Source organism: Micropterus dolomieu, linkage group LG12 (genome assembly GCF_021292245.1).
Source record: "Micropterus dolomieu isolate WLL.071019.BEF.003 ecotype Adirondacks linkage group LG12, ASM2129224v1, whole genome shotgun sequence".
Lineage (NCBI taxonomy): Eukaryota > Metazoa > Chordata > Actinopteri > Centrarchiformes > Centrarchidae > Micropterus > Micropterus dolomieu.
In genome coordinates, this window is record NC_060161.1 from 6,901,538 (window position 1) to 6,926,202 (window position 24,665).

The 24,665-nt window shown below is 40.3% G+C and overlaps 1 protein-coding gene across 3 annotated transcripts in view; it reads right to left on the minus strand.

Moving 5' to 3' along the window:
• Window positions 1-3,748: 3,748 nt before the first annotated feature.
• The window catches only part of LOC123981057 (SH3 domain and tetratricopeptide repeat-containing protein 1), a 28,286-nt gene continuing 7,369 nt past the window's right edge, over window positions 3,749-24,665 (minus strand). Inside the window, exons 7-20 of one of the 3 annotated variants that reach the window (XM_046065675.1) lie at window positions 22,762-22,960; window positions 22,549-22,625; window positions 21,336-21,531; window positions 21,088-21,218; window positions 20,274-20,312; window positions 18,818-20,179; window positions 18,015-18,155; window positions 17,706-17,927; window positions 17,418-17,598; window positions 17,070-17,220; window positions 13,658-13,780; window positions 9,708-9,858; window positions 7,881-8,077; window positions 3,749-4,852 (exon numbers count right to left, since the gene is read on the minus strand). In XM_046065675.1, coding sequence (XP_045921631.1) covers window positions 4,616-4,852; window positions 7,881-8,077; window positions 9,708-9,858; window positions 13,658-13,780; window positions 17,070-17,220; window positions 17,418-17,598; window positions 17,706-17,927; window positions 18,015-18,155; window positions 18,818-20,179; window positions 20,274-20,312; window positions 21,088-21,218; window positions 21,336-21,531; window positions 22,549-22,625; window positions 22,762-22,960 — 3,407 coding nt within the window. In that variant the 3' untranslated portion in view covers window positions 3,749-4,615. Of the gene's footprint in view, window positions 4,853-5,303; window positions 5,442-7,880; window positions 8,078-9,707; window positions 9,859-13,657; window positions 13,781-17,069; window positions 17,221-17,417; window positions 17,599-17,705; window positions 17,928-18,014; window positions 18,156-18,817; window positions 20,180-20,273; window positions 20,313-21,087; window positions 21,219-21,335; window positions 21,532-22,548; window positions 22,626-22,761; window positions 22,961-24,665 lie in introns of those variants that run through there. The other 2 variants (XM_046065674.1, XM_046065676.1) reach the window with 2 other exon arrangements.

A 24,665-nucleotide genomic window follows, 5' to 3' on the forward strand; every position in this document is an offset into this window, starting at 1 on the left:
GTCATGTGAGGAGCTTATGACTTTAATTGTAAGATGCTTACCTATGGTACACTACAGTGGCCATTTGCCCTTTTAAGGGGCTTAAACTGCTTTTCTTGCTCCTTTTGGCTATACTCTTCTCTCAATGAATGTTTCCATTCATTGAAATGCTGTTTATCTCAGGCTCTGAGTTCATAAGCTCAGGAACAGTCTGTCAAGCTTACTACACATTGTTGTTGACAAGACAGTTTGCCCTGCATGTTTAAACCAGTCAGGAGTTATTAAACATGTAAATCCACAACGATCCTTTATTTATTTGCAGATGGTACTTGTAGTTCAGTGTCATGGTGAGTGACACTACTTATCACATGCATCAGAGGTTCAGAGTCAGTCAGACCTCAACCAGACCAGGGTAATTCAAGATGGCACTGAGCTTACTGAGGTCAGGTCAGTCCAACAACAGACTGTGTTTCCATTTTGCTGCTTGGTTTGTTTTGGAAGCCCTGGAAGCCCAGCTCACCCTGTGCTGACAGACGGAGCACACATTTGTCTCCTGGCCAAACACAGAAGCTACAGAGAGCTCCTTGACTTATTCATGGTCATTATTCAATTTTCCCAGCAGTTCAACACGTGCAGTCACAACTGTCATGATAATTAAGTGGACAGCTTGGTCATTTTTCAGTCAAGGACCATAGATTTGTGCTAAACATGTGGTAAAATATCAATCTGAGTGCAGAGTACAGTATGGATTAATAAAGAACTATCTGTCTTAATTAGTATAACATAATTCTATAATCATCATTCAAGAGACTAAACACACATCAGCTCCCACACTCATTTAAAATATTGTTTACAACCTAGAGCAGAAACTTGTTTGTTCTGATAGTACATGTGACAGAAACAGACTAAAGACAGCAGGTGCAATACTTGTTATTCAAAGTGTGGACGTTTTCAAATATTTTTGATGACATCAAAATTTATTCTGTAGAAAAATGAGGCAGGCTGTGTTGCTTTTAGTCCTTCTTCTCCGTGTTCTCGGGTCTGAGACATGCAGTGGGAGGGAGAGAGGGAATTAGCAGCACATGTTGCTAACAGTAAATAATGCAAATGTTGAACATCTACAGTTCATTGGCAATAGATCTGCTGACAAATACAGAGCTCCAGAACAACTGGAGCCGACCTTGATTGCCGAGTGTTTTGTCAACTACTAGGTAAACGTTAGGGAACTGTTGGGGTCATGATTACAAATAGTAGACAGGAGGTGGAAGATAACATTAGTCTCCTGTGTCATAGTCATATACTTTGTTGACCTGAGTATCCACCCCTACTTCTGCCTTATAACCAATGTCGCAATATTTTTGCCATTTCTTTGAAGAAACAAAAGACACACTTCACATGACCACTAGAGGTCCTGGTCAGGTTGTTTCAGGGATTTGAACAAATGACCAATGTTTTTCTCCTGACGATATTCATTCCACATAATGAATCTTGACAGCCTCACTGCCTCAATCAAGACTTTGCTGCTGAAAGTGTCCTTTATCAGTTGTTAATAATATGTAAGATAAATACATGTAAAATATAAAATGTGCTACTTTGAAATCTGTATGAAAAGCAATGATGCATGTAGCATCTTGTAAAACCTGGTATGGATATTCGTGTTAACCAGAGAAAGATTCATTTTGTGACCTTTCATACAGAGGCAAAACGATTTATGTAGTTACTGTACAGCCAGTGCTTTAAACAGTGCAGACAGGGTAGTGAAGATGTGAGACTAGGGATGTTACCCAATGAACACCTCAGGGCCGGACCGTGGCATAGGCGACATAGGCAGTAGCAAGAGAAAGTTTGGTGCGAATGAACTCCGCCCAGCTGATGCAACACTGGCGTAAGCTGTGATAGCAATCAAGTGCACCTTGCGCTGTGAGTCCAGACACTTGTGACGAGTGGTAATGTAACTGGTAGAGTTTTGCAATATAAACATCTAAAAACTGAAGTGCAGCCTTGCTCTGTTTGGGACTGTGAGCTGCACTTTATCGGAGCTGCTGAAGTTAACGTGTGAATTTGTGGTGAGATTTCAGCCTGATCACAAGTGTTTTCGATTGTTTTCAGTACAACCAATGGACTACCAACGGAGTATAGGGCAGGTAAAAATAGTGTTTCTCATTAAATATGAATTTAGTCTCGTAATATTGCGACTTTTTTCTCGACATGTCAGTGAACACATATGTGGGAGAGATTCTGAATGTGCAGAAAGTTTTAAACTTGAGCAGAAAAGGTGCTGAAACACAGGAACTATTAAAGTCCAGGAGTTTATAACTGAATTAAAATGAATTAATTTATCATTGAGGTGAAACGTGCCACGTCTTTAAAGAGCTTTACCTCACCAAACAAAAGACTCAAAAATGGAGGGAAGGCTATGTTCTCATCAGGGATTTTATTAAATTAGAAAAGTTGATCTGAAGAAGAAAACATATTTAAAAGCAATAGCTACAGAATGCCTGAAAGCTTACTGCAATATAGTCTATACATTTTTTATATTTTGATTTGTCACACACCACCTGAATATTGTGTTTCCTTTTATAGAGATAAAGACATTTCCACCATAAATTGGTGCAGATTTTCACCAGAATGCTGGAAATTAAGTCTTAATGTGTTACTGTAAGGGTGTGCGATATTATATCGGGTTTGTGAACTATTAAAATGCCTCCATGATCTGCCGTTAGTATCGTGCTACAGTGCACATCAGTTTTAGTTCTGTGGCTGCACACGCAGTTGACAACTGCTGTCAGCCTAGCAAGTCAGCTCCCTGCGTCCTCCGCTGTCTACAAAGGCTACGCTGTAACTGTTGGGCGTCATAAAATTAACATTAAAGTTCCCATGTCGCCCGGATGCTCTGCCTCAACTCTCTGTGATTTACGGAGGTTGCTGAAGAACAGAAAGTGTCACTTGTTGGTAAAGTAACCGCTAACTGCGGCTAACTAGATGGCGTTTTCTAAGTATTTCAGTTAGCGTAGTGGTCATAGCTGGATTAGCCCGGACTGGGACATCGGAGCACCCTGACAGTGTATTGTGTTTGATGTGACCTCTAACTACTCAACTTGTTACTCAAGCACTGGAGGTTTTCAGGCCAGGATAATGTCAGCGAGCGACACCGGATTGGGCACCAGAACTGGAGCTGAGCGAGCGGTCAACTAAACCACGCAGCCTCTCAGTAAACACCGGTTGAACGAGACCGAACACAGAGACCAACATGGAATACAGAACCAAGGTGATTTGAGTTTTTTGATGAACAGATACATTTACTTTTTGCTAAACCGCTATGTAAACTGTATCTGTCTTTAGCTAGTTAGCTCCGTTTGCAGTACTGCTAGCTGTCCTATTAGCTGAGTCAGCCCCAGAATGCCAAGAACCAAAGCCCGCAAGAAAACAACCTCGGTCCTGTATTCTCTGTCGTGAAACTGGCCTCTATCGGTCTCGGAGGCTGTGTCGGTCCCGTTCCGGCCGCAGTGCTGACTCATGAGAGCTAAGCTAACCAGTCTCCACAGAGCACAGAGTCTGCATGATGGGGTGGGGGTGTAACGTACATTCAGGCCATTGGCTACTTTAAACGCCAATCAATATCTGCAACAAGTCCCTCCCTGTCTTGTGTTTTTATGCAGTAGCAAATAGCACATTAATGAGAAAATCAAATCAAAAACTTATTTTATAAGAACAAAATTAATCAGTTCTTTGTTGTTTGAATGAATCATTAGTCAACATTGTATGCAATTAATAAAGTAGTGTTGTATTTCTCTTTTAAACAAATCAACCAATAACTAAATAGTCGTATAAATGATAATAAATCGTAAATCGTGATCCTGCCTGAAATAAATCGTGATCTAATATTTTTGCCATATTGCCCACCCCTTCTCTAATGGGGCACCAATTTCAAATCTCGCCTAGGGCACCAACACTGTTAGAGCCGGCCCTGGAACACCTGCTTAGCCACTGCACCAATGTAAAACTTACAATTACTATGCAGGTTAGCATTTCTTAAACATCATAATAAGGCTCTACATTAAACTGCATATGAGACCAGAAACAATTCAATTGAATGACATTTTTTAAATTACCAGCATGACAGTTTACTTTTCAACATTATACTTCACACTGCAGTCTGATGTGGGTTACATTGCAGGGGTTTAAGATTTATTGCATAGGCATGAGCAACATTTCAGACCTGCACATCAAGGCCTATGCAAACACAGACATGTGTAAAATAAAAGATACTATAATTCAACAAACACTTTAATCTAAGGGAAACTGGAGATCCTGAGAACTCTGGTTTTCTTTTGACACTTGGCACTGTCATGTATTGATTGATTGTAATACAATTTTACAATGCAATAGATTATTAGGATGGTCATCCTTGGCAACATGACCAAGTAAGATCATAAAAAAGTTTTTCCTTTGGTATCAAGTGATGTAGTTATAATACAAGGCTTCTGGTGAAACTGTGTTTTTCTATACCATAAAGAACATTCATCCAGCCATCTGCTGAAGTTTAATTTAGAAGCTTAGCAAAAGTTTAGGTTTCTTGTAAAACAAGACTTGACAAGGTATTCCCAAAGTGTCTTTCCTTATGTCCCGTGGTCTTCTACTGTGAGTTACTGCTATGCTGCTGATCCGGTGAGATATTAATCCTCCTCACATTCAGCTCTGCTGCAAATCCTCTTGCCTTCTGGTAAAAGAAGAGAGAGAGCTCCCTGTCTATTAGGAAGTTGTGGTAAATGGTGGCAAGGCGAGTGCACAGCTGCAGCTGAGACCTCTTGTTGCCCAAATCCATGGCTGCAGCCAAAGCTAGGTGGTAGTAGCCTGCAGCGTCAAATGGATCCTGTAGAGATAACAGAAAAACTTTTAAAAAGTAGAATTTAGTCCCATCATTGTATTTCATACTAATACAGGGGCACTTCACATGAATATAAATACATTAAAGCTGCAGTAGGGAATTCTTTTAAAAATGACTTCTTGTCATATTTGCTAAAGCTGTATATTCTGAAAGTAGTACACAAGACAGATAATCTGTAAAAAAACAAAGAAAAAATCAGGTTCCTATGGCTCCTCCTACTGCTCCAAGTGCCATTTGCAAGAACCCACCGCTGCTGGGTCAAAACAACTAATCAGAGCCAGCAGCAGTCTAACTCAGTGTTGACCACTGCTTGTGCACACATGAACACGTCCCGGCTCCACACGGAGCTTAGGGTCATATCGCTGAGCAGTAGAAAGGCGTGATAACACAGTTCGGAATAACTTTGAGGGGAGCAGTGGTGTACTAGCCTCTCATCCTATCCTATCCTGTTAGACACTGTTGCAGCGTCCTCTGAAGCCTGGGCCGCGAAGCACTGGAGGGGCATCTTTCAGATGACGAGTCACGGCGAGAGGGACCAGGGTGGCTCTCATCGTGGAGTTGCAGGTTCAGATGGCTGGAAAGCAGTTGTAATCAAAGAGATGGCCTTTGGAATGAATGGTATGAGTCTCCTCATTTAGTTATTCTGCAAAAAATGTTTCATCTACTAGGTCCATATTTGTTCTGTCAGGCAGTTGAGTGTGAGGCTGCAGGGGAAGGACCCAAGTGCAGACAGACAGCACTTATAAATTAAAGGCAGGTACAGGTTCCTGATTTCAAGGTGAGGGGGCTCAGGTTGCAGGTTCAGGTACAGATGGCTATAAAGCAATGGCACTGAGCAAAAAAGCCATGGTTGCTCCAGTGGAACAAGCTATGCTCTGGGTATCATTGGATAATCAGTAATTCTTGTGTAATTCAAAAAGTAAAAAAAGGTAATGTGTTATTTGTTTCAAAATAAAAAACAAAATAATGTTTTTGGTGTCATAATCAAAAAACAAAAACAAATCAATAAAAACTGTTCTTTTTTTTTTTTTATCATTATTCCTTTTTGAACAAAAGAAAAGAGAAAAGAAGAGGGTCTGAAAAATTCCGTCGATATGTTTATCTTCCAAGAATGGAAGTCACATGGTCTATTCCTTTTTTGAAAGCATAAGTAACTGCTAAAACATTCAAAATAAAAGTAGCCAATGTACCGTGTAGTTAGCAAGGTGATTAGAGTTTACTAAAACTAAAAAGATATTTTGTAAAACTAAACTAAAACTGGGTGTAAAAAAATAACTCAATTAAAAATAAAAACTAATATAACAATAACTCTGGCTGTTAGGGAGAACAAAACATTTGTAAGACCATCGGTGAACTTCAGATTGAGATAAGTGAACTAGTGTTATGTGTAGGATAGAAGTTAGCTAAGTCAGTTAGTGTGGAACCTCAAACAGCAGAGGTCACTTTACCCCCTGCTGAGGCACCAAGAGGTTCTGACTTGTGTTTATATCAAATAGTAGGCTAGCACTGCTACCAAACATGGCTGTAACCAGCTATGAGGTAACCGAGGTCGGGTCCTCCGCGAATATTTGTAGACTATAGCATTTCAATAAAATAATTCCAATTAAAACCACTGATAACATAATCAACTTAAATGAAGGATTTAGGACCATGCGGGCGCAGTTGTGTCGTAACCCTCATTTCAACTTGAAAAACTGTTCCACAATCGCTGTACACACTTGGGGAAACACATAAAGCACATGAAAACCTTGTGCGCGAAATATCTGAGAGCACTGCTGTTTGTGGGCAGAGTTTTAAGCAATATGTTTTGTGACGGGGTCGTGATGGAGCAGAAGATAAGACACATGGCTCTGGTGTGAGAGATCTGGGTTAAATTCCCACAGTGACACATCCACCAATTTGTCACTGAGCAAGACTCTTAACCCCTAGTTGCTCTGGAGGCGTGCGACCTCTGACATTACCTCTGTATTGCCAAAAGTTTTGGGTCACCTGCAGTCTCCGCTCTAATTCCTCCCAAAGGTGTTTTATCGGGTTGAGGTCAGGACTCTGTGCAGGGCAGTCAAGTTCCCTCCACACCAAACTTGATCATCCATGTCTTTATGGACCTTGCTTTGTGCACTGGTTCGCAGTCATCTTGGAACAGGAAGGGGCCATCCCCAAACCGTTTCCACAAAGTTGGGAGCATGAAATTGTCCAAAATGTCTTGGTATGCTGAAGCATTAACAGTTCATTTCACAGGAACTAAGGGGCCAAGCCCAACCCCTGAAAAACAACCCCCCACCATAATCCCCCCTCCACCAAACTTTACACTTGGCACAGTGTAGTCAGACAAGTACCGTTCTCCGCAACCGCCAAACCAGACTCGTCCATCGGATTGCCAGACAGAGAAGTGTGATTCATCACTCCAGAGAACTCGTCTCCACTGCTCTAGTATCCAGTGGCAGCGTGCTTTACACCTCTGCATCAGACGCTTTGCATTGCACTTGGTGATGTAAGGCTTGGACGCAGCTGCACGACCATGGAAACCCATTCCATGAAGCTCTCTACGCACTGTTCTTGAGCTAATCTGAAGGCCACACAACGTTTGGAGGTCGGTAGCTATTGACTCTGCAGATAGTAGGCAACTTCTGCACACGCACAAAAAATGGCCTAAATGGCAAAACGTCTTTATAAAAAATTTATAGATTTATAAAAGAATTCTATAAGGAAAAAAATGCGGATTTTCACGCACATGGCTAGAGCTCACGCAAAGTTTTTGAGACATGGGAATCAACAAAGCCAGATGGAGAAATCACAAAATAAAGCTCAGTCCTCTAATGAAAAAAAAAAAAAAAGAACTAAAATTACACCATCATAGTTTGATGTAGATAATGTTCAACATTTAAATTCAATTAAATGTGAGGGGAATCATTATTAGGTATGATGATATCCCAGGGCTCAGGGTGGGGGATGCATCTGCAGTTTTAAGGTCCAAAGAATTAATGAAGCTTAACACTATTATTGAATCCCTTACCTTCAGGTCATAGAATATGATGTCCCCCAGTGTCTGGTACACCCTGACATAGTACAGTGTTTCCTCATCAAACAGCATAGGTGTTGGACAGAGGGTCAGGGTCTTCAGGTAATAGTGTTCAGCCAGTTCATACTGGTCTAGACAGTGGTACAGAGAGGCCAGACGGTGGTAAGCCACTCGCTCATTCAGATGCTCACCTGTATGTACAACCAAACACGAAGGTAGACACTGTTAATGACATGAATTATAACTGTCAGGATATCTATAAGTTCAGTATGTTAAAAATTAGTGGCAGGGCCTATGGGTGATGATGACTATTCTGGTAATATTCTTTGTGTGGTTCATCAACGGTGATAAATTATCCGAAAGCCCACGAGGTGTGGACAACACGGCACAACACCAGTGAAGCTGGGGCTCCGTCTCTTTAGCAAGTGTTCCTCCACTGCCACTGCACACATACGCCTACACATGCGCACTGACGACCCAGGGTTAGGGTTACAATTTTGGATTTATTCACACACTTTAAAAACCTTTATCTTTTTATATGTTGATTTACAGCATTAAACGTTGAAATGTATATTGTAATAGGCTGTATATTAACTTATTGGGAGAAAACTGGTAGTTCTATGTAAAATCAGACATTGAGCACCCCCATAAAGCTAGGGTGACCAGACATCCCCGTTTTCTGGGGACAATCCCCAGTCTTGATTATATTCATGAGGGTTATATTTGACCGATTATAACTCACCTATAACTTTTTTACCTCTTAAAATACCTTTAAATGACCAAAGCAACACATAAAATGCAGTATTCTACTTGCCAGAAAGTGAATGCAGTCTCTACTGATTGAAAGGTAGATTCTGTCTCAAAAATACATGATTTCATTCAGAAGTGTTATATTTGACAGTTTTGTCAATTGTCCCCACTTTATTTCATATATAATAACATTATATTTTTGAATCACATTCTGACCACCACCAAACCACCAAAATGTCCTCGGTTTTCATTTCAGAAATCTGGTCACCTTACATAAAGCCAAAATGGCATGATCCTTGTGAAGCTTTGACTGTGAGATTTACAGTCAAATCAGGCTCCGCCCACTGAAGCATCAAATCTTGACTAGTCGGGGTCAGCCCTAGTTGTAATCTTTTTATATACAGTCTATGCTTGTAATACAGCTTCTGGCCAGCAGTGTGCTGAGCTCACTGCTGCTGAGAAGAAATTCCATTTGAGTGAAAAATAAATCATCTCACTTGGTTTGTATTTAGTTCATGTTTTACCTCCCGCAAGTTTGTATTTTTTTTTAACATTATTCACTTTGAATTTTATGAGTCGCTCAGTGACTGAAATGTCTGTATTAGGGAAGTTGGCAGTTGTGGTATACAAATACTTGAACAGAAAAATAAATACAATATATACAGTTGTATTATACAAAGGCAATGGTATGGGTATGTGCAAAACCAGCATTACAGAAAGCTCAAGTCATTGATCTATGATGGAGTGTGGAGGAGGAGGTTGAGTTGAGAAGTCTCACAGCCTGAGGGAAAAAGCTGCTCTGCAGTCTGGTGGTACTGCAGCAGATAATTCTGTTTCGCTTGCCAGACAGCCACAGGGTGAACAGGCTGTGGCTGCGGTGGACCTGTCATTAATAATTCTCAGAAGGTCTTTCTACAGATGAGTAATGTACAATAAACATGTAATCTACAGTATTTCAAGAATTGTATCAAGTGGATGGCACTAATTGAACCATTTCTTGCATATAAAACCATAAATTAAAATCCGAAACTAACAGAAAATTCTAATCTTTGTGTTACAGATCTTCCGTACCTAAAGTGATACTGATATCCAGTGCAGTCTGTGCAAACTCCACAGCTTCCCCATACAGCTTGAGACTGAGCATCAATTCAGCCAGCTTATTACATAACCTTAGCCTGGAACAAACACTGCTGCTCTTCACTGCAATGGGCAGAGCACGGTCCTACATGTTGGAATACACAGAGATACACAGGACATTATTATAGGCTTAAAAGATAACTCCAGTTTATCGCAACTTGGGTCTTACTTTTTTCTGACTATATATATATATATATATATATATATATATATATATATATATACATACATACATACATACATACATACATACATACACACACACACACACACACACACACACACACACACACACACACACACACACACACACTCACTACTGGCTAAATATTCTGTGAACAGATTAAACCAAAGTTCAGTTGTTTGGAAGGAACACACGACCCCATGTGTGGACAGAAAAAGGCACACCAACATCAAAATATCATCCCAACTGTGAAGTATGGTGAAGGGGGAATCATGGTTTGGGTCTGCTTTGCTGGGAAGGACCAGGAAGGGTTGCTATCATTGACAAAAAAATTTATTCCAAAGTTTATCAAGAAAATTTGCAGGAGAATTTAAGGCCATTTGCTGCTTAGGGAGGGTCAACCAGCTATTAAATCCAAGGCTTCACATACTTTTTCCACCCTGCACTGTGAATATTTACATGGTGTGTTCATAAAAACATGAAAGTGTGAGTACACCCCTCACATTTTAGTAAATATTTGATTTGATTTGATCTTTTCATGTGACAACACTAAAGAAATGACACTTTGCTACAATGCAAAGTAGATAGTGTACAGCTTGTCTAACAGTGTAAATTTGCTGTTTACTCAAAATAACACATCACACAACCGTTATGTCTAAACCGCTGTACTCACTTTTGTGAGATACAGTACTATATACACACTACACACACACACACACACACACACACACACACACACACACACACACACACGTATATACACATTTTATATGCAGTTTATACAGTACTGTGCATAAGGCGGGTATGAAAAAGTGCTGTAAAGTTGATGTTAGATGATAGATTGTTTTAGTGAGAGAATGAACAGAAGAAAAATCTAAATGAAATCAATATTTGGTGGGAACACCCTTTGCCTTCAAAACTGCATCAATTCTTCTAGGTACACTTGCACAAAGTCAGGGACTTTGTAGGCATATCATGATGCGCATGATTAAACAATTATACCAAACAGGTGCTAATGATCACCAATTCAATATGTAAATTGAAACACAATCATTAAGTGAAACAGAAACACCTGTGTGGGAGGAATCCAGCAGGGTGAGGAACAGTCAAACTCAGCTAGGGGAGGCTGCTGAAGACAGTTTACCGTTTAAGTCATACACCAGGGCAAGACTGAGCACAGCAACAAGACACAAGGTAGTTATACTGCATCAGCAAGCTCTCTCCCAGGCAGGCATTTAGTTAAGTAGGTAGGTTTATTGTTAAAGGGCAGCAGGGGTTTCCAGATGTGCTGCCCAAGCTCTTATAGAGAAGCACAAAGAAATGGGCAACGTTGAGGACTGTAGATGCAGAAACTTACTGCAGCAGATGGAAGACAACACATGCTTACCTCCCTTAACAATCGGTAGATATCCAGCAGTGCCATCAGCTCAGAGCTGCAGAAAACAGTGGGACCCTGGTACACCCATCTACTTTCTGGAAAAGTCTGGTCAGAAGTGGCCTGCATGAAAGACTTGCAGCCAAAAAGCCTCCAACATGTAAACACACAACTCAACTATGCACAGAAACACAGAAACTGGAGTGCAGAAAAATGGCAACGTGCTCTGGACTGATCTGAAAATCTGAAATATTTGGCTGCAGCCAAAGGCGTTTGTTTGCTGAAGGGCTGGAGAGCGGTACAAGAATGAGTGTATGTAGGCATACATAACAGTGAAGGTTTCTTGCAAGTTTGGGGCTGCGTTTCTGCAGATGGAGTTGGGGATTTGGTCAGAATGAGTCTCTTTAATGCTGGAAAGTAGAGGCACACACTCCCGACTCGTGACACTTGGTCAATGCCCTTTGGCGTCGCTTTTTAACACTTTAGCGTTTTTAGACATTTAGAGCTCCGTGGTCAACGCTTAGGAACAACAAATATGTAATGTCCGGTTAGACTTTCGAAATAAAATGCTAGCGTTTCGAAACACCGCCATTTTGAAACGTAACGTTATTAAAGTCGTGAAATGTTGCATCTAATGCTCAAAAATTACATCGCTAGGTTTAGGCAAAAAAACTACTTGGTTAAGGTTAGGAAAAGATCATGGTTTGGGTTAAAATAACTAGGTCAGTTAACACTTAAGTTAACTTACCTCACTTGCGTACCTTACATAATTTACAGCAGCATAACTTAAATAAAAATATTTAATGTTGACTTTTTGTTTCATACAGGACATGAACTCCAGTTGGGTTGTTGCTCTCCATCCCCCAACTACCTCTTTATCAGTCTTTTCTGTTAAATATGATATACCAACCGTCAAAAACTGACACTACAGGGCTTCTCCCAACGCTTTAGGGATCCCCACTGCGTTACAAACTGATGCCGAGGGGTCTTGACTATGCGTCCATTTGTGACGAGCTGATGAGTGAGAACGGGTTGGCTATAATGCTGCATTCACATGATACTCAGATGGTCCCATTTCCCGTGTTGGGAAGTCGTTCTTCCAACTTCACTGTGTTCTGTGCTTTAAGTTGGAATGTGGAAGCTTTCTATAACAAAGTAATGTTTTTGTCCCAGCGTTATTACTGCACCTGTACATTATCTGAAACCACTAAAATATTGCTTACACTGCAAATACTGCTAAAAAATAACTTTAGAACCTAATCAATCTACCTCACTCTACAAGGACAGCAAACTAACCATTATAACGTAATACCATATTATAAATGACACATTATAATACATTATTTCACACCATTATTTTAACATTTCTAACCATCAACCATGTTGTTAACCTTGTTTCTACGTGTATGAAGTCAACGTTCCAACTTCAGTGGGTGTTCATGTGAATTTTCCCAGTCAGGAGATAATTTTTTGGATTATTCCGACACCACATGAATGCATAATTATTCATCATGCCGTACCATCAGGGTGGCATCTGATTGGCCTCAGATTTTTTCTTCAACATGACAACGAGTCCAAACACACAGCAAAAGTCATTAAGAACGATCTTCAGCTTAAAGAAGAACCAGGAGTCCTGGAAGTGATGGTGTGGCCCCCACAGAGCCCTGATCTCAACATCATCCAGTCTGTCTGGGATTACATGAAGAGAGAGAAGCAGCTGAGGCTGCCTAAATCCACACAAGGACTGTGGGGAGTTCTCCAAGATGTTTCGGCCAACCAAACAAGTTCCTTCAAAAACTTTGTGAAAGTGTACCTAGAAGAACTGATGCTGTTTGAAGGCAAAGCGTGGTCACACCAAATATTGATTTGATTTTTCTTCTGTTCACTCACTTTGCATTTTGTTAATTGATACATATAATAATAATAATATTACCATGTCTTTAGACAGAATGCTTTCAAAGATTTTTAAAAGCATTCTTACTTAACAGCATTTCTTCCACACCTGCCTAAAACATTTGCACAGGTGTAGATATAGTTAAATAGTTTCTACTTTTATGTCATGATCAGGAAAGCAGGAAGTAAATGTAATGAGATATTTTAAAATATTTGTATCATGTATTGTATATAGTTCTAATTATAATATGTTTTCTTTCAAATAAAACATTTTAACATAGGCGTATTTGTGCTGTAACATCATTAGTGCAATATCTTTTGAGAATTAGACATTGAGACAGGGCACATAGCGGTTGCAAGTGATGCACAATTCATGGTCCTGTCGACGGCTGCAAGCAATTCTTTGTGCTCAGTGTTTTATTCGGACTGTACCCTGTAAAAGATGATAGCCTTGTCCCGGTCCCGCCAGCTGTTGAAGAAAATATCTCCTGCAGTCTCCAGAAGCTTCAGGATGAATCCGGTGTCTCCTGTACTCAGAGCGACATCCTGAGATACCTATTGATGACATCAACAAAAATACAGGTTTCCATTGTAAAACTTTTCATTTTTCAAAGGCAGCACAACATAAATTACAAATTTGAAGTCCTTAATTCATCTTTACCTACCTACTCTACCTGTACTATAATGGCTCACTCGGTAATTACATCATAATGTTCATCAGTACAGCCACAGAGTCATGTTATATTCACCACTCTACTGGTCCCAGTTAAAAACAAATACTAGGGATGCACTGATGCCGGCACCAGATCTTGGGTCTCTGTCCGATACTGTGCTCATGTACTCATGTACAATTACCCTGAAAGAACTACACCCAATACCACTTTATGGCAGCATGACATTAGCCTAACCTCTTGTCAGCTGGGCAGGTAGTCGGAGGAGAAGCAATGTCAGCAGTTTGGAGATATTTTAAGATACGCAATGATGACAAAAGTAGAGCAGAATGCAAACTATGTTCTGCTAAATTGTCAAGAGGGGTGGAAAATAGCTCCTTTAACACAAGCAATTTGATTAAATATCTAACAAACCAACATGATGCTGAGTTCAAGGAGTTTGGTAATGCTAGCAAACAGCAACAACCAACTTTGCAGCAAATGCTGGAGAAGCGAGAATAAATGACCAGAGACACCCCACATGCGGACACCGTAGCCTGTGGTATGCCGCTCACAACCCCCCGCTTGCGGTTAACAAGGATTTTTTTGGCTCAGGGAAATGTAGCTGATACGGTCGGATGTAAAATAGTTACATACATTTTCAACATGCTGCCTTTGCCTACTCCCACCTGGAAAATATTCAGATGCAGCTCAACATGCCTATATGGAGACACTTCTGGAAAAGAATCTGTTCTTGCTCCGTTTCAGGAGTTTACATGAAAAGTGAGCTTCTCTGATGCTTTGGCATCAGATGTAATTCCTGCTGTGACCATTCTTTAGCAACTTTTGACCAAAGAAATAGACAAGGACCATGGCATCAAAACAATAAAGAGACCCTTATCTGCAGCCATCAAGAGATGCTTCACTGACACGGAAAAAAACACTACTGCATTGCAACTGTACTCAATCCAAGGTAAAGTGCGTGTGTCTGCTGAGCATGTGAGAAAGACAGAATGATGAAAACAAAATGTTTTACTATTTACCTTATACATAATGACTAGCTTGTCTGTTACCAGCTAAAATGTAATTCTCTCTTATTTAGGTATAAAGATAGTTAAAGTAGTCTTCCAACCACTCAAAGCGCTTTTTTACACTACACTGCATTACCCATTCATACACTGAGCCTAAGTGCTCAAACAGAAACTAACATTCACACACGTTCATACACCGATGGAACAGCCATCAGGGGCAATTCGGGGTTCAGTATCTTGCCCAAGGACTCTTTGACATGCAGCCTGTAGGAGCTGGGTATTGGACCGCTGATCTTCCAATTAGCGGGCAACCCGCTATACCTCATAAGCCGTATAATAGTACAAATACTGCGTGACACTCATGCCTAATGCTGCATGGCTGCGCTATGGCACTGCAGAGGACAAAGCGAATGGAAGGATTAGAGGGTGTCCAAGAGGGACGATTAAGATGACTGGCTAATACGTCAATGTAGATTCCTGAGAGCCGTTGTCGATTTATGCTACCGTGGAGATGTGCTACTTAGCAGTTCTGCACATGCGTATGACCCACAAGCGTGGTTTGTTTCCACGCCCATAAATCTGTGCAACCTTGCTGTTGGGAATGCCGTCGAGAAAGTGGCTGATCGTCAGTAACATAAAAAAAAAAAAAAATCATTATTAGTCTATCAGAATACGCTACATTCTCAATCATTATTACATGGGGTGCCTTTTGTATTGGTGAACCCCTAACAAACACTGTTTTCATTCACTAATTATTTGCAGTTGCAAAGCCTAACTATGGATAGCAAGTGGAAGCAACAGAAAATATTAGTGAATGAAAACAGTATTTGTGTTAAAAAGAGAAGATGAGAGCAGCAGAATGGTGAGCAGTGGCAGCTGCTGATTTTTTAGCTGGGCAGGGCTAAAGACACTGAGTGTTGAAAGTCTCTCTCTCCATCTCTCTCTCCCTGTCCGTGTGCCTGATTACAGGAGTAGGATCCGGTGTGTGGGTGTCGGGTGGGAAGCTGCTGGTCATCTCCAATCAAATGCTTTTAATACCGGGCTTCAACTTGTGAATTGGCGCTATATAAATAAAATTGAATTAAACTCAAATCAAAACTCAGCTACTTCCTGTCTGGACCTGACTCTGTCCCACAACAGGGATCCTAGAAATGGCTAATATTAGATGTATACTTCATTTCTTAAGAGTGGAATAGAGTGACTAATTCACTGTTTCTCTGATGATAATCCATTTTAAGTGTGAGAAATACAAACAGGGACAGCCTCCCTTGTGTCGACTCTTGATAGGCGCCGATCTCACATGTATCCCATTGTTTTATTGGTTTTAGGGTGTCTTCTGTGCCCCTTTTACAGCAATGGGCTTGCATTAGATGGAGGAAGGATCTGGATTAAGAATTTACAATTCACAATACAATACAATCAAAAATGTAATATACGTGAAATAGAGAGCTTAAGTCACTTGTTTCCGCTTCCAGCCCAGGGAACCTTATTTTGGAAAAAATATATACGGTAGTCTGTGGCGAGACAACTTATTTTTTGATCCTGTTTGAACAGTGATGTTTGTCAATTTAAAAGATAATTTTGTCCGTCAAGAAAGTTGCAGTTTGTCGTAAAAGAGTAAATTTATATTTAGTTTTGTTCAGTAAACTACATCTCTCATCTTTTGTCACAATACACAATGCTAGCTAACGTTCATTGCTTGGGTGCTGCTAGTTAGATAACTTAGCTATGTTCCACGCAGAAATATATCTCACCTGATGTGTTTAATCCAACGACTCTCAGGCCTTTCATCACGTCATCTACACATGTAAGTTCTTTGACGTTAGCTTCAGTAACGTCAGCTTCAGCCATTGAGAGAAAAAGTTACGACGTCACATACACGACTTTTGGGTTTGTGGTCTTTGTAATTATGTATTTTCACAGTCTTATACTTCAACAGTTTTACATCAAACTGTGACTTTCTTGATTTTTAAATGTATATTTTAAATTGACCACCATCATATGTGTAATTCAGCGCACAATTCAGACGGGATCAAAAAATATGTCTCTAGCCATTGACCACTGTACATATTTTTTCCCCACTTAAGGTCCCATGGTGGTCCACCAGAAGGGGAGGGACTTCGGCTCTCTATAGTTGAGATGTCTACACAGCTGCTCACAGACCTGAACGTAAAGGTCCACCAGTTCAGTCTGGTTTAGCAGGTGGTAGATCTTCCCAGCCTGCAGCCAGCCATATGCCTCCTTGTCCCTGCAGCCCAGGTCAATGTAAATACCCAAACTGCTCTTGGTGTAGTCGAGAGCTGCCCGGTATGCCCTGAAAACATTCATAGATTTAGATTAGCCTATTTGCTCCAAACATTAAATTCAAACTATATGTCAATAGACAACCATGCTGTAAAATGACATAAAAATTATGAAGGTACCATGGATCATTAACACCGTCAAATTAGCAACTGACCTGATTGAGTTTTATTTAAATTGTTGCATTTTTATTTCTGTTCACACACAGACCTTTCTGTCCTCAGATTGAGGTAGAGCTGGCTGATGGCTTCCAGTGCGTCTCCCTCCTGTCCTCTATCTCCTGTGCGTCTCAGCAGCTGGACCTGGTGTTGGTTGTAGATGATACACTGGGCCTGGTCTGGACTCTCACACCCATACAGATGGCACAGGTGTCTGGTTGCAGCAAGCTCGCCTGGCAATGAGTAACAGTCCAGTTCAGTTCATTGAAAAGAGCAAAAGTAAATAGACCTTAGCACACACTACAAATCAGAACAAACAATATGTGACTTCCTTACTTACAGTCTAACAGGTTGCTTTTTATAGCTTCCAGCAGTGCCCATTCGTAGCATCCTTTCCCATAGTCCAGCTGGTGCTGCTTCACATAGTGCTGTCCTAACTCCAGCAGCACTGTGATGAAGTTCGCCTCATGACCTTCTTTATCTAGCTCAGAGAAGAGCTGCACAGCCTCAGTCAGGTGTCTCTGTGCTAGACCTGCAGCTCCAGCCTTCAGACACAACAGCCCTTCATGAGGATGAAAAAGCACAGAGTCGTCTCACAGAGCTGAAGCCATCAAATGAATCATCTGTTAAGAAGCATATACTATCTTACCTTGGTTAGCCTGAGCTACAGCCCAATTTGGCATGTCCTCATACTCTTGGCAGATGTTGACAGCAGCCTGGTAGCTCTCTGCTGCCCTCCGGAGGTCACCTATGCATCGAAGTGCCACACCACGCATGTTGAGGACCACACCTTTGGGTTATATTAACACATTTACTTTTACATTACATGTGTTCACACATCACTCTGCATATTGTTTTCAATCAATCACATGTTTAACATCAGCTTTTTCTGATCTAGTCTGCATTAGTAAAACGCAGCACATAATAACACTAAAATATTAGTTAAAATAATCCCAGGGGCCCAAATAATTATACTTTGCTTAAATGCTGAACATTTACCATTAAGAACAGACAGTTATGTAAAAAACTTTAATGTTCAACCTCTTAACAGTTTCGATTGTAAGGTTAATTTGTAGAATTTCTTAAACCTGTCTCATTACTCTTGTGGTTGTCCTGTGCATGCCTATTACTACTATTTCCAGGACCCCCATGGACTGTTAGGAACTTGAGGGATCCCGGGTATAAATGACTATATTGTGACATCATGTGTGAAAATTCCATGTCAAACAATGCCATGCATTTTTAATCTGTTACGTGTATCATCAGATTCCTTAGGTTATTCAGATTTAGTGAAAATGCAAACAACAATGCCCAAATTGGACTTGTCTAGTGTCTGACTTTTGCTCCTTTGGTTTCTTAGTTCCCAGAAATATTTTTTGTGCCAGGGCTTCTGCATCACTCTGTTTTTTTGTTTGTTTTTTTAAACACATTAAGCCATAGAAACCCACAGACCTTCCTGAGGGGTAGTACAGTGTTCTGGCATGGCAGCCAGGACCAAGTCCAGGATATCCAAAGCAACATCTGGCTGATTGTTGTCAATGTGAAGCCATGCCAGCCAGATTAGGGCGCTGTTTCTTTCTGAAACAGAGATGGGGAGTTGCTGGGAAGGTGGATTGTTGTTGATGAGAGTATGCAAATGGAAAATAGCTTGTCCAACCATTCTGTGCTTGTAACAGAGCTGGCAGAGACAAATAGTAAGCTGATGGTTTAAAACATGGTATTGGTCACTTCCTGCTTCTTTGACTTTGGTAAAAGAGAGGGCTTGGTGTAGATATGGAGCCACTTGAGGTGGGATGGAAGCTTCCTGTTCTGTGATCCCATACAGCCTGTTGATATTGTCCCAAATTAGAACCATGCAGCTGAGGCAGTCAGTCAGTGTAGCAGAGGGCTGCAGAGAAGCTCTCCTGGCTGAACTGACACTGAGGTGAGGAAGTCGGAGTTTGCTGTAGAGCCTTCCTAAGACCAGGTATCCATGACTGGGAGAGAGGCCAAATGTTCTTTGAGTTTCAACACAAAGAACAAGTAGTCTCTCAAGATAAGGAACAGCTTGAACCCTTTCAGCACGGGTCCAGTGGTGCTTCGCCATGAGGTGACAAGCATGAGCCTCTGCCATTTTGTTGTGAGAGAGAACAGCTTTCTTGAGGATGTATTTAAGAGCAGAGTTGTCCTCTAAGCCTTTCAGGCAGTCTGGAATTCCCAGTAGCAAGGCAACAAGTCGCTCGGTCAGAGCAGAGAAGCTTTCAGGATTTTTTTGCAAAAGATATATGGCAGCCAGGTTGGAATAAATGCTGGCCAACAGCCTGAGGTCCGTAAAGGCTTCTCGTGGTACACTGAGGGCTTCCTCAAAGTAAACCCGGGCCTGGCTGAACTTTGACCTCCCAGCACACAGCTTTCCCAAAAGAAAGCACAAACGAGTCTGTGACCAAAGGAGTCGCTTCTTCCTAGCTGTTTCCCTAGCAACACCCAGGAAAGCAATCAGTTCATCATCGTCAGAGTGACCAGTGAAGGTAGAGGAGGTGAGGCGTTCAGAACTCAGTCCGTACAGGACGCCAAACTCTTCTTTGTAGTCCTGTCCCTCCAAAAAACAGAAGAGGGGAATGAATTCCTCAGTGTTGTTGTTATGTTCAACAACTTTGTGAACAGTGAAACAAGGAGGGCTTGGGTTTTTTGCTTCCCTATCCAGGACCGAGTCCTCTAGAGTCGTGCTCATGGTGACAGTGGGATTTGCAGACAAGTCTTTTCCTTGATCAAGAATCCTCTGAATATTTCTCTTCAGGTCAGTGTGCTGAGTATCAGCTTTGCATAAAGAGCATACTGCAAAAGAATAATAGGAGGAAATTATGTTGAAATAAAGTGGAGACAAGATACAAAGACAAAATAAAAGAGACATTTAGGTGGCAACACTTACGTGATGTTTTTTTTCCAGCATCTTGGTAACTGATCATATCTGAGATTGAACAACAAAAAGTACAAGAAAGAGAATGAGAAAATGCTCTACAACCTTGATACTCATTAAAGCTCATGAATAATTCAAGCAACACACCTTAATTTGATTAATCAGGAAAAGACCAGCGCATTACAAAGCTTACTCTTGCTTTCCTCTTCCGTTTGGTGATCCCTTGACTTTACCTCTAGCACCACCATAATGTTGACATTTTTGTCTTGACAACTCTTGGATAGATTGCCATAAAATTTGGTACATACATTTACACGTCCCCCGCAAGATGAACTGTTTAGCTAAGCTGTTTTCTATCTTTTCATGCAGTGCTATCATCACTTTGGTTTATAACCAAATACGTGCAAAATTATTGACATTCTCATCAGTCTCAGCTGTACTTTGAGTTTAGTGCTAATTAGGAAATGTTAGCATGCTAGCACACTAGCTGAGATAGTGAACATGGTGAACATTATACCAGCTTAGCACCAGCATTTTAGCATTGTCACTGTGAGCATGTTACCATGTTAACATTAGCATTTAGCTCAAAGCACCACTGTGCTTAAGTACTGCCTTCCATAGCCTCAGCTTGACTATTATTGTATATAGTTACTATGATATATATATATTTTATTTTTTAAATATGAAATTGGATGTTGATTTATTAAGCAGCTTCAGAGTATATTTAAAATGTTCCATACTCCCAAACCTGTAATTGTAATAGAAACTATAATAATATCCGTACTCTGTGCAACCTGTGAGTCATTCTGCAGCCTTCCTGTCTTACCCAGTTTATAATTATGACCAATATCATTTTTAGATTTCTTCTTCAATAAGGCAACTGTTTCCTCTATGGCTTTGTCCTCTTGCAGACTGAAGAATGTCCCTTCCTCTCCATCCAAAAAAATATCTGCTGAGCTGAAAGAGTGACAGAGAATTCCATATACTATCTTATACTATCTTGTAAAATAAGTGAATGTGTGTTTTGCTAAAATTATTAACACAGTAATAATGGTGCTACAGTGATACACTCACTCGTAAATGTCAGTGGATGGTTCCACCAGGCTTGTCTTGACCAGGCCCACTTCACCTGTCGCCTCCTTCCTCCCTGTGAACCAATGAAAACAAGACACAAGAAGTCCCACAATGATGATGCGATCACCCGCTGCCATCCTCAGCTCATCTGGGCCCTCAGAATCATACTCCACTGTGGCCAGACAGGTTCCTCTGGCTGAAGGAGAAGGATATAATGAGACTAGATGTCCAACAACCTTCAGTAAGGTATTTTACTGTTCTTTGTATATGTTGACCATAAAATATCATTTCTGTCTCTTATAAAACCCACATACTTTCATATTCAATATGGTTGTCAGCAGATACTTTTAAATTTCATCTTTCAAGTTAGAGCACTGCCATTTTAACTTTTCACTTTTCCACGATCATATTTCCTTTTTTAGTTTGTTGTATTAATTAGACTATGATTATTCCTAGTAACAGATTACAACATAGTTGGTGCGTTTCTTTACACATAAACTCCATATAGCATTTCTTTCACAATTATGTAATTGTGGACTATTATTTATAGTTAATAGTAATAGTTTCATTTGAAGATTAACTAAGTTGAAGTGCTTAAATATAAGCCTTCAAGTAAACTAATTGTGTGCCGTGAAGTTGTGCGACTGAAAAGAGCTGAATAAGTTATTCTTTTTGTCAAATGTCATTTACAGTTTACAGTGTACGCATTAAAAGAAGTTGAGATGTAAGTTGGATCGTAATTACTGAAAGCAGATAAACTCCATTGAAGAATATGAATAAGAAATGAAAGCAGTGAAACTGCCAGTTGGTGTGTAAATACTGACAGTTTAGTTGTCATTAATAGAGTAAAAGATTAATGCGGCTGAAAAATTATTTAATATCTAACCTCTGAAAGCACTTGAATTGTCAGTTGTGGAGTAAGTGTTAGAAAAGGCTGCATTTTCTGAAGAATATGTGTGCTCACTTCTGAAGATTCACAGTTGAAATATCAGAATTAGCTGAAATACACTTAAAGTTGAAATGTTGATGAAATTAAGCAGTTAAAATAGTGGTGCTAAAATGAGTAGAAAATATTATGTGTAAGCACAGGATTTAGTTCAGTTTAAAAAACAAGTCCTCGATATAAAATACCCATATTTTCTCTCATTTTTGTTGAATTTTTATGAAAGGATTTCTGGGTGAATCTATCTTAAATAAATTTTTGTGCACTTACCAAACTGCAGAGGGAAGTTACAGGCAGGTTTCCCATTACCAACTAAAATGTTCTCTGCACTGGATTTGAGAAACCATCTGTGGACACATGGAGTCATGCATTACATCTGAGACACTCTACTGTGTGGGCACAGAACAGTGAGACCGGTCACAGGCACTTCTATGATATTGTATCAAGCAAGTTCACATGACCCTGTGTGTGGATGTGACTTACTGATGAAAAGGGATGACTGGCTCAAGAGCAGGTTTGGGTGCAGTGCCTCTGGCTCCATCAGCCAGGCAGAGGACGGTCCACCCTGAGCCCAGAAAGGGAGGCTCAAACTGGGCTATGTCTCCCTGCTCCAGGTACAGGTCACCTCCAGATGTGGAGCTGTCAAACATCTGGTTGGTACTGCAACTAGCAAACAATGAACCTGAGGACACATAGAGAGAGTAAGAGTTTATTTCAGCCGGTGGTGTTAAGAGAAGATATATGCTTAGTAAAAAACCATAGTCCTAAATGCTGTTATGAGCGAGGAGTATGGTCGGGAGTCGGGAGAGATTCCTTTATGTGTGGAGGTGGTAGTGAAAGTAATACAGTAACACAACGAGTAACGTAACTAGTTACTTATATCACCCTGTAACAAGTAAAGTAATATTACTTTTTTAAGGAGTAATTTTTTTACTGGTGATTTTAACATCCATGTTGACAACCCTCAGGACAGAGGGACTAAATAACTGTGTTGTGTTCTTGATAACTATGGACTGATTCAGCATGTGACGGAGCCCACACACAAAAAGGGGCAACTCTGGAATTATTCATCACCAAGGCTCTGAACATTTTCAAGGTTTTGGTGATGTTGCCCTCTCTGATCATCCCTGTAAATTCAGCAGTAAAAACCTAACTTTGTACTTTTTCTCCATGAGGTTGTATATTATATATATTTAATTTCTAAATCCAACAACAAAAAGGCTGTGAAACCTGTCTATATATAGTCCTCTTTTTATATTTATATAATAGAGACACCCCCTGGAAATATTTTTGTGAGTGTCTTCTTATATATTTGTATACTGTTCTGTATACTTCTTTATGTCCCATGTACACTTTATTCCTGTTTTTGCAATCAAGATTTAAGGAGGAAAACAAAATTCTTATTATTTCGACACCACATAAATGCAGTCACTGCTCCCCCCTCCCTTTCCAAGCATGGAGGAGAAGCTACAGTGGCCGACACCCTCTGTGAACTTTTATATAATATAATATTTGTCCAAATTTCACTTCTCTTCTTACTTCTAATAAACCAGACGACTGCTACTACTTCTGCTTGTTTTTCGTACGTATTCAGTATAGTGACAAAACACGCTCTGGAGAGTAGTTTGATCTTTATTGTCATTGCATGCGTTCATGCAATAAAATTCTGTTGGAGCAATCTCATCTCTAATTAGCAGCTTATAGTAACAAATAAAGAGACAGCTCTGGGTCGGTATGCGTGCAGCCGTCAAGATTGAAAACCGGCCTTTTCAAAAATGTTTCTGACTGCATGGCCTTAAATATTCTACAAATTGTCAATATGTCTCTTCTCTCAAGTTTCTTCCCACAGGCCCTGAAAACTGCAGTCATCAAGCCACTCTTAAAAAATCATATCACTAGTGAGCAATTATATGCCCATATCAAACATCCCACTTTGAATAAAATCATTGAAAAAACTTTTTTCAACAGCTGAACAACTTCTTGGAACTAAACAACTGTTTGGTGTCCTACGGTCAGGATTTCAACCACACCACAGCACTGAGACAGCTCGTGTTAAGGTCTTCAATGACATCAATTTAAACACAGTCAGTGGCAGAATTTCAGTCTTGGTTTATTGGATCTCAGTGCTCCACTCGACACGATCCACCACAACACATTACTAGACTACCTGGTTCTCCAGGTAGTCTAGTGGGACTTTCTGGCAGAGTGCTAAACTGATATGAATCCTACTTAAAGAACAGGGACTATATATCTGTAGTTAATGACAAAAAATGACTTGTGGAGTTCCCCAAAGCTCCATTCTGGGGCCTCTTCTGTGTAACATCTACATGCTTCCACTGGCTCAGATTATTACCATAATTATGCAGATGACACACAGATTTACATAA